This window comes from Canis lupus, chromosome 2 (assembly GCF_003254725.2).
Source record: "Canis lupus dingo isolate Sandy chromosome 2, ASM325472v2, whole genome shotgun sequence".
NCBI lineage: Eukaryota > Metazoa > Chordata > Mammalia > Carnivora > Canidae > Canis > Canis lupus.
In genome coordinates, this window is record NC_064244.1 from 1,565,271 (window position 1) to 1,578,581 (window position 13,311).

The 13,311-nt window shown below is 39.4% G+C and overlaps 1 protein-coding gene across 11 annotated transcripts in view; it reads right to left on the minus strand.

Moving 5' to 3' along the window:
* CCNY (cyclin Y) overlaps positions 1–13,311 on the minus strand; it is a 335,524-nt gene that overhangs the window by 61,033 nt on the left and 261,180 nt on the right. For all 11 annotated transcript variants that reach the window (XM_049099405.1, XM_025478431.3, XM_049099407.1 and 8 more), the window contains one exon: positions 11,525–11,559. In XM_049099405.1, coding sequence (XP_048955362.1) covers positions 11,525–11,559 — 35 coding nt within the window. The remainder of the gene's footprint in view (positions 1–11,524; positions 11,560–13,311) is intronic.

The following is a 13,311-nucleotide window of genomic DNA, read 5'->3' on the forward strand; positions in this document are numbered from 1 at the left end:
GTTAGTTACATAGGATGATAACAAGCCCTGGCTTGTCCTTGAATAACCAATACCAGCATCCCTTTTCACACTTAATAGTGTCCTGGTTTGGGCAATAAATTATAAGGTTCCCATAATGCTTTACCTCCCCAAACTTCAGTGTCTTCATCTGTAAAATATGGAGAGTTGACCCACCCCTCATTGTGATGCTGTGAGCGCTAGCCCAAGATAACACTTGGGAGTGCTGAGCACATGGACATGTTCAACGAATATTATTAAGTCACTTAAACACCTAATCTCTGTGCTTTAACTTCCCATTTTCAGTGGTTGGACAAAACTGACCTACTATTTCTTAGGGTTTGTTAGTATCAAATAAAAATTAAACATTAGAAAATATGAGGTAATATTAGTAGAGGAAAAAAGTTGTAAAAGTTTGAAAAAAAAAAAGATAAAATCTCCAAAAACGAAAGTTCCCCACCCCACCCCCCTTTTTTTTTTTTTTGGATCCCAAGGAGAGCAAATCATGCTGATCTGCATGGAGAGGGATAGTTTCCCAGAGCACAGAGAAATGAAATTTGTACAAGTATTTCTTTATTAAGCATTAGCTAAAAGTCTGATTTGTATAAAATACATGTGGAAAGAGCACAGGAGAGGAGGAAAAAGAGGCTGGGTTGCCTACTGCCAGCACCTGCCACCACCTGAACACTCATGGTATGCAGTCTCACGAAACCATGAAGGCAAGTGTGGTAGTTCCCTCAATAGATTAAGAAAGTATCTTTGCCCAAGTCACATAGCCAATACAGAGATTCTGTGCAGGTCCCAAGTCCATTACAAACTGAGGGCACTTACCTATGAAAGCAGAAGCATTCAAGCTCAGAGCAGAGCTATGAGAGAGAAGAGCTCCACCAGCATCCTCCAATACCACCACAGGCCTCAGACAAAATGACAAAAGAACAAAACAAACGAAAGATACCTCATCTTTGATTTCACGATATTAACAAACTAATATTCCATGGGAAGAAAAAGGGAGACTGAACAGCTTTTTGCAGGATCAATTTGTTATAGCAGGGAAAGACTATAAGTTCTGAAAGACTAAAGAACTAAAAGAAAAAGCAAATATCCATGGAATTAAGAACAAAGGAGGACAAAATCATCAATTTATGAAAGTAGAAAATAAACCAACACTGGATTTCAAGAACATAAACTGGGCAAATGCCAAGACTGAGGTCAAATCTTGCTCTGTGAATCATGCATGCTGTCACTACAAAATAATTACATTCATTAATACACTTCAATCCCAGGTCTAATGTTGATTTTATTACGGCTCAGTGCACCAACTCTACATCGAGAAGTACTTTTTCTCATTAAATTTCTGGTTGTGAGGCAAAATCCAGAAATATAATCTTTTAGGCCTGGCATTATGTGAGGTGGAGAGGTTTTCCTGGTAGCACTGAGGGTGTGCGGTGCTGCCCTGGGCCTTCCACCCCCTGAGGAGGCTTCTGGTACAGCAACTAGCACAGGGTTTATGCCTCAGCTCTTTCTGCAGCTACAGAAGAAACAGTTCACTTTCCAAATAACATGTTTCCATTAGTTAATTTTTTAAAGAGATTTTCTTTTATTTATTCATGAGAGACACACAGAGAGGCAGAGACACAGGCAGAGGGAGAAGCAGGCTCCATGCAGGGAGCCTGATGCAGGACCTGATTCCAGGACTCCAGGATCACAACCTAAGCTCAAGGCAGACGCTCAACCACTGAGCCACCCAGATGTCCCTCCATTACTACATTTCTTAAATGCGATGGCATATACAGTCCAGGCTATATTTTTTGGGATAGAGTGGGGCGGGAAATGAGCAAATTCCAGAATCCTGAGGGTAAAGTAGGGTGGACGCTTATTCAATGTAGGCTTTAAATTTTTTAATCTACAGAAAGACTCAAAAATAGGTTAAACCTGCCTCAGAATGTAAGAAACTCAAGTTTCTTTCCTACTTTCTTTGAGCTCCCTCTTCTAATTAGGAAACTGTCACAGAAGCTCAAATATGCACAATACAAATGTTCAAAGGTCCAAATACATCATCTCCACTGCCATTCATAATGATCCTGCGGGTAGTTCCAGAAAGTAAGCCAACAGCACTTCTCTTTAAGGGTGACAGAATCAAAGCACTTGATCAAGTCACCAGGAACCAGGCATCACAAAGTGGAGATTTTTCAGAACAATAAGAATTCTGGCCACCTGACTCCTAATAAAGTATTCTTGCTACACCATCTTGTTCTTAAGCAATATCCCTTCAAAATTCTCAATGAATGCAGTCATAGTTATATAGGTAAAACGTTTCTGGTTCCAGAAGATCATTTCTTCTTTTGGTAAAAGTTTAAAAAATAAAAAGGAAGAAAAGAAAAAATAAGAGTTGTGATTTGAAGACACAAGTAGCTTATTGTTGATGAGAGTTTAAAACTGAATTCATTGGACTGAAGATGCATTATTAATAGCCAAAGACCAGCTACTTTGGAAAACATTTTGGCAATTCCTCAAAATGCTAAATACAGAATGACTGTATATTCCAGTAATTCTACTCCTAGGTATATGCCCAAGAGAAATGAAAATATATCACTACACAAAAACTTGTACAAGAATGTTCATAGCAGCATTATTCCTAACAGTCAAAAGGTGGAACAACCCAAATGTCTATCAACTGACGAATAGATAAATAAAATATGGCCAAGCTAGATGATGAAATAGTATTTTCCATAATAATAATAGTTTTTGCCATAAAAAGGAATACACTACAGTATGGATGCACCCTGAAAACATGCTAAGTGAAAGAAGTCCATCATAAAAGGCTATATTGTAGGATTAGATGAAATGTCCAAAAGAGACAAATCTATAGAGGCAGCAAGCAGAGTAGTAGCTGCCAGGAGTGGGGGGTGGTGGTGGTGGTGGTGGTGATGAAGAACACAGAACACAGAGTGACTGTTAATGAACACAAGATTTCTTTTTGGGGTAATGAGTACGTTCTAAAATTGACTGTGGTAATAGCTGCACAACTCCATGACTATACTAAAAACCATTAAGTTGTATACTTTAAAAAGGTGAATTTTATGATATGTAAACTATCTCAACAAAGCTATTTTTTTTTTAAGATTTTATTTATTTATTCATGATAGTCACACAGAGAGAGAGGGGCAGAGACACAGGCAGAGGGAGAAGCAGGCTCCATGCACCGGGAGCCCGACGTGGGATTCGATCCCGGGTCTCCAGGATCACGCCCTGGGCCAAAGGCAGGCGCCAAACCGCTGCGCCACCCAGGGATCCCAACAAAGCTATTTTTTAAAATAAAAATAGTTAAAAACCAAAACTAAGAAAAAACCTGATGGGATAGACTAGAACTGGAATTTTTACTGTATCAGTACAAATTAACAATTTCTAGTTATTAATTTACTAGTTATGTTTGCTGAATGGGCCAGCTAGGAGCACTGAACTGACACCCCAGCAGCGATGAGTACACCTGAACTCTAGGTCTGGGTTTCTACTACTGCTTGTCACTGAAAAAGAAAAAAAATCAGAGAAATGGCTGATTCCAGGGCTGACCTAGGGAGGTACAAGGTGAGCCTGTAATATCCTACTATGCTAAAAAGCAAGAGAGTGCTAAAAAAGAAAGAGAGAAAGAGAGACAGAGACAGAGAGGCATACCACAAGAACACAGAGCCAGTTTGAAAAGACTGCCATTAGACAAATCTAGGGAAATGTGAGTATCAAAACAATTAAGCACAGGAACAGCTATAAATCACTGATAAAACAGAAATCCAGAAGTCCATACTAAAGATGGATGGATGGTAGGATGGGTGGATGGGAAGAAAGGGTTTACCCTGAGGGCAGAATGATGACTGCCAAAGGGCTGGGAAGTTAGCATTCTGTATTCAAAATATAAATATTGGTTTAAGCAAGAATGATCAATAGATGCTAAATCTGGGGTTGGAGGTAAGATGCAGGATATTTGTTTGCATAGTCCATAGACTGCTTATTAGTTGGCAGGGGAAAAGCTTTTAAAATACGGGGTAGAGAATTTGGACGGCACCTTGCAGGGTGATCAAAATCAACATTGCCAATGAAGTCAGAAGAATATCCTGTCTCCAGATTTGAAACACAAAGCAGCGCAAGGAGCATTCCATTCAGGCTGTAAATGTTCTCCCAGTTCCTTCAGACAAATCCAAAACAGGAAACATTCTGTTAAAAAAAAAATGGGGTGCCTGGGTGGCTCAGTCAGTTAAGCATCTGACTCTTGGTTTCAGCTTAGGTCATGATCCCATGGCTGTGAGATCAAGCCCTGCATTGGGCTCCATGCCGAGTGGGGAGTCTGCTAGAAGATTTTCTCCCTCTGCCCCCATCCCAATGAATAAATCTTTTAAAAACCAAACAAAAAACACCTAGCCCTGTATTCTTCAACAATGTTAGTGTCATGAAATACACGGAAAGGCTGAGGATCTCTCCAGATTAAAGGGCACTGAGGGGCACACCAACTAAGTGTCATGTGTGATCCTGGATTGAGAGCAGTACCAGAGGAAAACAGGCTACACAGGACATGATGAGGCCACTTTAACACAGCTGCATTATAGACAATTAAAAAGAACTGTACCAATGTTTAATCCCTGATTTTGATAACAATATTGTAGTTACACAGAGAATACCCTTGTTCTTAGGAAATACACAGTAAAATATTTAATACTGTACTTTAAAGGGAGTGATGCAGGTAATTCCCAAACAATTCAGAGAAAATATATAGGATAATGATCAGAGGATGAGTAGAATCTGGATAAAAGGTATATGGGAATTTTTTGTACTATTATTATTACAACTTCTAGAAGTTTGAAATCTTTCAAAAAAGTTAAATATATACATATATACATGTAAAAGTTACACATGCTTCTCTATAACTACCTAACACATGTAACACATAAAACTTTATATAATATACATATGTGTAAAAATATTTCTATAAAGTAAAAGAACAGGGTGGGAACCTCTGCTCAAAGGGCAAGGGGTAGAGAGTTTGCTTTCTAAAGAGCTTTTCTTGCAAAGTTCTTGCTCCTTCTCAGACCTCCTGTTTTTCCTTTGCTTTCTCTACTCCAGAAATCCCTAAGCAAGATGCTAAAGTTGAAACTGAGGTCAAGAGAGTGAGAAGTGAAAAATAAGATGACACAGTAAAAAGGGTACCTGTCCAGCTCACATAAGCAACAGTAGTGAATCCTCTACCCCTAGAAAATGACAACAAAGGACCTGGGAAGTCACAGGTTGAGGGCATCTAAGAACAGCTCTTTTCACCCATCCAGCAGTGTCTAAGCAATGAAAACCAGGAAACCGTGGTCAAGAATTTGTGCCGTCTACAGATAAGATCCTAACAGCGCATACAAAAGATCATGGTTTCAAACTCAGCAATGCCCCCTGACAACATGCCATGAATTCTCTAGGACAAATCCTAACACTGGTTCAGTGACCCCTTCACTTGTATGGCTCATCAAAGAAACTGCAGTTTTCAAAATGACTTACGGAGGCATCAGGGAAGCAATTCCACCTGTCAGCTATCTTGTATTTGTACAGACTATTATTACATTTCACAAGCGTCACTTTATTTGTGCCACCTGATGAGTGACAGAATGAAGGGGAAGGATGAGTGTGGTGGAAACAGGAGAGAAACAGGACAAGCGAAAGTGTTCTAGAGACATAACCAAGGCCCTCAAAGACCTGATGTCTTACAGACTCTCATCTGTATCAACATTATCAACGTATACACCATTATCATTTCTAGATACTCTAAAACAAAACAAAACAAAACAAAACTGAGAGGAAACAAAGCATGTCCCCTATTTCAATATCCTGTGTCAAGTATTATGAGGATGTGAGAATCAAAGTATCTAAGATTCCCTTAGTGAGCTGTGAAAATCCTATAATTTTGTATCACTACAACCTTCCTATAAATGTGAAGTTATTCCAAAATATGAGGTGGATCCTTTGGTCTTCCTGGACTTTTAAAAATCTTACTGAGATTAAAATCTTAGGGAGGCTTCTTTCACACTGTCCAAGCATATTGTATTGATGCTAACATAGCATTTCTTAAATTTGTATTCTATTAAGAGCAAATTTCCCAGAGAGGCAAAGCAAAGTTTAGAATTTTTTAAATTTCAGTTCCTGGATCAAACTCACTTCATTCTTTGACTTCTTATGGCTTAAGAGATATAGGAATATAACAGAATAAACATTGTTTTAGAAGGAATATACCCCTATCTCATTCAAAGCTGGAAGGCAGAAATCAATTCAGAATTTAACTAGTTTGGACCCTCAACTTTATGGTCAACTAATATTCAATAAAGGAGGAAAGACTATCCACTGGAAGAAAGACAGCCTCTTCAATAAATGGTGCTGGGAAAATTGGACATCCACATGCAGAAGAATGAAACTAGACCAACTCCCTTGCACCATACACAAAGATAAACTCAAAATGGATGAAAGATCTAAATGTGAGACAAGATTCCATCAAAATCCTAGAGGAGAACACAGGCAACAGCCTTTTGGAACTCAGTAACTTCTTGCAAGATACATCCCACGAAGGCAAAAGAAACAAAAGCAAAAATGAACTATTGGGACTTCATCAAGATAAGAAGCTTTTGCACAGCAAAGGATACAGTCAACAAAACTAAAAGACAACCTACAGAATGGGAGAAGATATTTGCAAATGACGTATCAGATAAAGGGCTAGTTTCCAAGATCTATAAAGAACTTATTAAACTCAACACCAAAGAAACAAACAATCCAATCATGAAATGGGCAAAAGACATGAAGAGAAATCTCACAGAGGAAGACATAGACATGGCCAACATGCACATGAGAAAATGCTCTGAATCACTTGCCATCAGAGAAATACAAATCAAAACCACAATGAGATACCACCTCACACCAGTGAGAATGGGGAAAATTAACAAGGCAGGAAACCACAAATGTTGGAGAGGATGCAGAGAAAAGGGAACCCTCTTACACTATTGGTGGGAATGTGAACTGGTGCAGCCACTCTGGAAAACTGTGTGGAGGTTCCTCAAAGAGTTAAAAATAGACCTGCCCTACACCCAGCAATTGCACTGCTGGGGATTTACCCCAAAGATTCAGATGCAATGAAATGCAGGGACACCTGCACCCCGATGTTTATAGCAGCAATGGCCACAATAGCCAAACTGTGGAAGGAGCCTCGGTGTCCATCGAAAGATCAATGGATAAAGAAGATGTGGTCTATGTATACAATGGAATATTACTCAGCCATTAGAAATGACAAATACCCACCATTTGCTTCAACGTGGATGGAACTGGAGGGTATTATGCTGAGTGAAATGAGTCAATTGGAGAAGGACAAACATTATATGTTCTCATTCATTTGGGGAATATAAATAATAGTGAAAGGGAATAGAAGGGAAGAGAGAAGAAATGTGTGGGAAATATCAGAAAGGGAGACAGAACATAAAGACTCCTAACTCTGGGAAACAAACTAGGGGTGGGGTGGAAGGGGAGGAGGGCGGGGGGTGGGGGTGAATGGGTGACGGGCACTGAGGGGGGGCACTTGACAGGATGAGCACTGGGTGTTATTCTGTATGTTGGCAAATTGAACACCAATAAAAAATAAATTTATTATTAAAAAGAAAAAGAATTTAACTAGTTAGGACGACTATGAACTCTCTACACAGCAGTATTCCCAAACAAAATTGGAAAGAATTATTCCATTCTGATCCTAGCAATTATGAAAACACTATATTCATACTCAAAATACCAGAAAGACTTTCATTAGTTTTGGTGCTGAACTTGGAAAATTAAACAGAATTTATCTGTATTCCAATAGGCAATAAAAATAATAACATCAACATATGCATATGGTGTTATAATTAGTTTGCAAATCACCTTCTTTTCCATTATATCATTTGAGTCAGGTAGGCCAATAATTATGTCCCATTCTATGAGACAGGAGAACTGAGACTTTCAGACTTCTTCAAAGTCCCCAAATTATCAGGTGGCAGGTCTAGGGCTTGAGCAAAATCCTTTTGGCTCTAAGTCCAGCTAACAGTGTGACTACTGCTTAACTGATAAGTAACATCCTATAGTTACTTTATTCTCTCACAAAGTTTCTAGAACTATCACCTGTCTCATTATTAAGACAAATACTATCATTGTTTTCCATGAGTGTAAGGTAGGCCAGCCATTCAACTTCTGATTCATTCTTTTTTAATACCTTTTTTTTTAAAACTTCTTAGAATGATCAAATCACTTTAGGTATGCTGTTACCAAGTGACAAGAGGATGTCATAGAAATATTAGCACAAAGTAAAAGGCATGAATTTTCCCTAAGTTTCAAGGGTGATTCTAGACTGGACGCCTGCAATGTGCCACTCACAATTTATAAAGAGAGATCTACACATTCTAATTAAAAGATTCATTGAAATAACTAACCTTAAACAAAAAGTAAAGCCGAAACTTTAGTAAATGTTGAATGAAGTAGAAACTTTAAACAAAGCTCTTTACCCAGCCCTCTTTTAAAAACCTAAATGTCATTCATAATGTATTACATTTTCCTATAACTATTAATACTAATTACTTTAAAACATAGAAAGATGATTAGTTGAATATGAATCTTCATAATTCACCCTGACTTAACTATCAAAATAACCAAAGAGATTTGAGGTTTATCCTCAAATGGTTTCAAGCTTTAAAATCTATGATAATTCTTTTAGAGGCAGCCTCTTTTTACTTAATCCTTTATGAATGTCTTGGCTCGTCTGGGCCAATTAAATAAAGGCCCATCTCTCTTCCAGCCTGGGTGGTGTTTCATTCTCAACTGATCCTTTCCCTGTTAATGTTCCCAAAGTCTACTCCTGTCACTTGCCAAGGTGTTACTAGCTGGGAGCCAGAAAAGTCTAATTCTCTTCCATCTAGTACAAGCTATTTCCCCCACAGACATTATCCAGGGGTAGAGTTGACCACACTTACATTCTAAAATGGCTTACCTAGAGCCACTGCTTTCATTTTTCTTAAATAGTAGCTAGTCTCTTGTAGATTTTCTTAGCAACATGTACTGATTAGGTTTTTCAGAACATGATGGAGAAATTAAAGAAACAGCACCCCTCAAAATAAAGCCACTAAAAAAGAGGTTTTATAAGCAAGGGCAAAGAATAACCATCATTCCACAGTTCAACAACAAATTAGATTACAAATTTTTGTTAGGGCCAGTATTCAGAAATGAGTTCTAGAAACTATCCTATAAAAATTTAATTATAAATATCATCTCTAACTTTAGATAAAAAAGCTTAACAACCTCTGTCCAAGTGAGAACTGATAAATAGTACCTACCTAGCATGGTTACTAAATAGGTTAAACCAATTAGAACAGACCCAGACACAAACATGGTAATCAACAGACTACTGATGATGACAATTCATCCTTTGTCTAGTGTTCTAACTTATAACACCCAGGTGTCTAAGAACCTGAACACAGATGGTTTATTGGCCTAATTTGAATCTGCAGTAACTTCACTCCAATTATATTCCAGTCGGTTGGAATGGCGCATTCCAATGGCTTTTCTCAGCACATGCAAAACCAATATGCTACTTTACAACTAGGTCTATTCACAAACTAGAGGGTAATACTGTTACACAGTCATCTGTTATGTAAGACAGCACAGAGATTTATATAGGAAGTACATTAGAGCAGATGTCAACAGCTGTGTAATTTCACTCTTTGTATCAGGAGATGAGATGTTTTACAGAGGTCTGAAGGCTGAGGGCTGAGCTGGCTTACAATACATAGCCTACCATTCTAATCCATATTCTGGGTACAAGAGATATTTACCCAGTGTGTACCCAGGACTGTATCAACACAAAGTGTGAGGTTAAGTTGGAGAAATATCCAAACAGATCTGCAGGTCAGCACTATGACAGCACATCTCTGTCTCATTAGCCACAATCAGAAAAGGGTGGCATGGGCTAACTCCTACCCTCCTCTTTCTTCAAAACACCTTTATAATAGAGCTGCAATGACCAAGAAAGGCAGCTTGTCTGCAGTTTCAGCTCATCTCTTCTTTGCAAGTTCCTTGTCAGATTTGCTAATGAGTCAGAAAGCACCTACCCCAGAGCATCAAGCAGGCAAAGAAATGAAAGATAAGGATTTATAAAATTAGTTCAAATCACTCAAACTTCTATGTCTAGGTATATACTGTTTTTTTTTTTAAATAATGCTTATGTTTTTCTTGTGACATAAATTTTAATTTCACAGAGACTTTACACATTGATGCTTCAAAATTTGAGAAGGCCAGGGAAGAGGTCGCAAATGCTTTAAGAATCCAATAAAAATTACAGACCCTCTCTCTGACCCTTCCGACACTGTACAGGTATATCTATACTGACTTGCCTAAGAAGGAATTATCAATCTCCCAAGGGTGAACCATGGAGCCCCTTTGAGAGCTTGGGCCTGGCTTATGAATTTTTCAACTGCATTTTGTCCAGATCTCCAACGGGCAGGGAAGGCAGTATTATAGCTAGAAGTCTCTTTAACACAGCTTCAGTGCCAAGTACTTCAAAATCCACAAAAACTTATATGCAAACAGTTTAGAAATTCTGAGAAAGTCCTTGTAAGGTCAAATACATCATTATTCTTTTCAATATGAGAATTTATAGCATGCTTCTTTTGGTAATTCACCTACTTCATCATTCCATACCTCATGGAGACAGTTTTCTTTCCTACATAAAGAGGCATATATTTAGAAGGAGAGGAAAGTGGCAGGTCTCCACATTCCTGAGGGGTAGAGGTTGGGGTGTTCCAGGGTGGAGAGGTGTTAGTGGGAGGGCAGACAGAGCAGAGACTGGAGCCAGCCAGTGGCATCTGCCCCTCCAGGAAGAACAAAGTACCTCAAAGAGACACTTCATGCCTAGCCAGCAGGGGATGGAGATATTGCTCAGAACTGGCCAAAAGACTAGAGCTGAACTTTTTAAATCCTTTTAAAACTAAAGTATTATCCAGTTTATTCTTTCTGCAGGAACTCTAAGAACAAAGGGACTCTGCTGGACCTCTAAATACCTATTAAGGAGAGGAAAGAATATGTGGAGACAATAGCCTCATGGAAACAATTATGTGTTTATTCAAACAGAAGTGAATTACAGGGAGAAAAATGGTAATGGCGGTGGCGGGGTGGGGGGTAGTAGAAGAAGGAAAGAATTAGAAATTTAACAGAAGTGACTTTCATTTGGACCTGTGTAGTGTGTGCTATGGTATTGTTCATACATACCTTCCCGTGAACAACAGCAGTTTGGGGCTTCTGGAAAAACACTTTGGACAGTGGAAATACCAAGCCATACTTGCCCAATTACAAACCAAACTGAGCATATGTACATCACAACATTCTTCACATTCTTCCACGTACTGACAAAATACATGAACCCTTTGCACCTACTCCAGACATGGTTATTTAAGCTCTTTACACAGTATAGTCATTATGAAGAACACAAGGAGACAACTTCACTTACATGGTTAATGAAGAGACTCTTGCGTTTTTCTCTCACTGTGAAAACAAAAGATGCGACAGAAATGTTACATGCCTGCATGCTAACCCCTTGCAGACTGCTGAGGACTAGGCCTCTTGTGTCACAGTCCCATCCTTCCACCAACCAACATACCCAGGTGCTCAATTACCATATGTAAGACTATGTGACCTGCACAAATGCAGATCTGAACTTGGCTAACAGAGCAAAATATATACCCAGTTAAAGTATGGCAACTGCAGCTACGATTAGCTACGTAGTAATAGCTTTCCAATAACTAAATTAATTAGTAATTTCATAAAACTTGATGCTTCCATTAATTTAGGATGATTAACCAGTAATAAGACTATTTATTTCTAACTCAACCAAACCTATAAAGATCCACACAATTTGGGTGAAATATATAATAATAATAATAATAATACATGCAACAGCATTAAGACACAGGAAAGATAATGTACATCAGAAGTGTTATTTATCATGGAAACCAACTGCGCTGAGTGCTGGGTGCTAATGAATAAAACCAGGCAGTATCCTCTCCTTCGGTAAGGCTGGTAAAATCCACAATAAAAAATACTGCCCTGTCTAAAAGAGCATTTCTCCTCCTACTGTCTGTGCATCATGGCTCAGCCTTCCCTACATCAGACCTTAGCGTTTCCCAAGTCCTTAGCCCCAAAGATGTAGAAGGGTGTCAGTGAAACCAGAGGATTATTAAAATAACCTAGGAGCACTGAGTTTTGCCTCTTTTTTCCTAAAGACTTACTTTTGAGGGTACATATTAGTCACCCGGCATATTTATTGAGTAGGGCACTACAGAGGAGATGAAGACCAGGTTTCCTTCAAGGGGATGACATCTTTGGTTCCTGGGAATCCAAAATGCTACCTCATACAAACTGCATACAAATCCAGTTCATCTGAGGAGGAAATTTTTTTTTCTTGGTAGTCAGTCCATGACCCAAGTGCAGAATGTTGTGCCCAAGATCACGAATCCGGGAAACCAAGGAGCCGACACCGATGCAAACACACGAGGGTTTATTTACAAGCTCGAGCCTGGGTCCAAGTGTACCCGACACAGCGGAGCAGGGACTTGGACGCTGAGACTAAGAGCCTTAGCAACTTTATAGGGGCCGGTGGCCAATGGGATACGCAGAAAGTTGCACAGTCATGCTGGTCCACTGAGCCGGATTTCCAGTTAGGGTGTGCCCTGGCCTTTCTTTCTTTTCTTTCTTTTCTTTTCTTTTCTTTTCTTTCTTTCTTTCTTTCTTTCTTTCTTTCTTTCTTTCTTTCTTTCTTTCTTTCTTTCTCTTTCTTTCTTTCTTTCTTTCTTATTTATTTATTTATTTATTTATGATAGACACAGAGAGAGAGAAAGAGAGGCAGAGGGAGAAGCAGGCTCCATACCGGGAGCCCAACGTGGGACTCGATCCCGGGACTCCAAGATCGTGCCCTGGGCCAAGGCAAGCGCCAAACCGCTGAGCCACCCGGGGATCCCTGCCCTGGTCTTTGACTAGGGCGGGGCAGTATCACTGAGCCGGATTTCCGATTAGGGCATGTCCTAGGCTTGACTAGGGCAGGGCAGTGCCCTAAGTAATAAGCAGGTCAGCACAAGCCGGGTGCAGCTCAAAATAGAGTCAGTCCTGCTCTGCTTGTCCAGGGGTAGGGGATTTTGTTAAATTTCCTGGGTCCCACACGGAATCACTAGTTTTCCAAAGCCCTGCAGCTGATCTGCCGGAGGGGGCTTGGGAAATGCTTTCCTATGTTTACATTCTGTT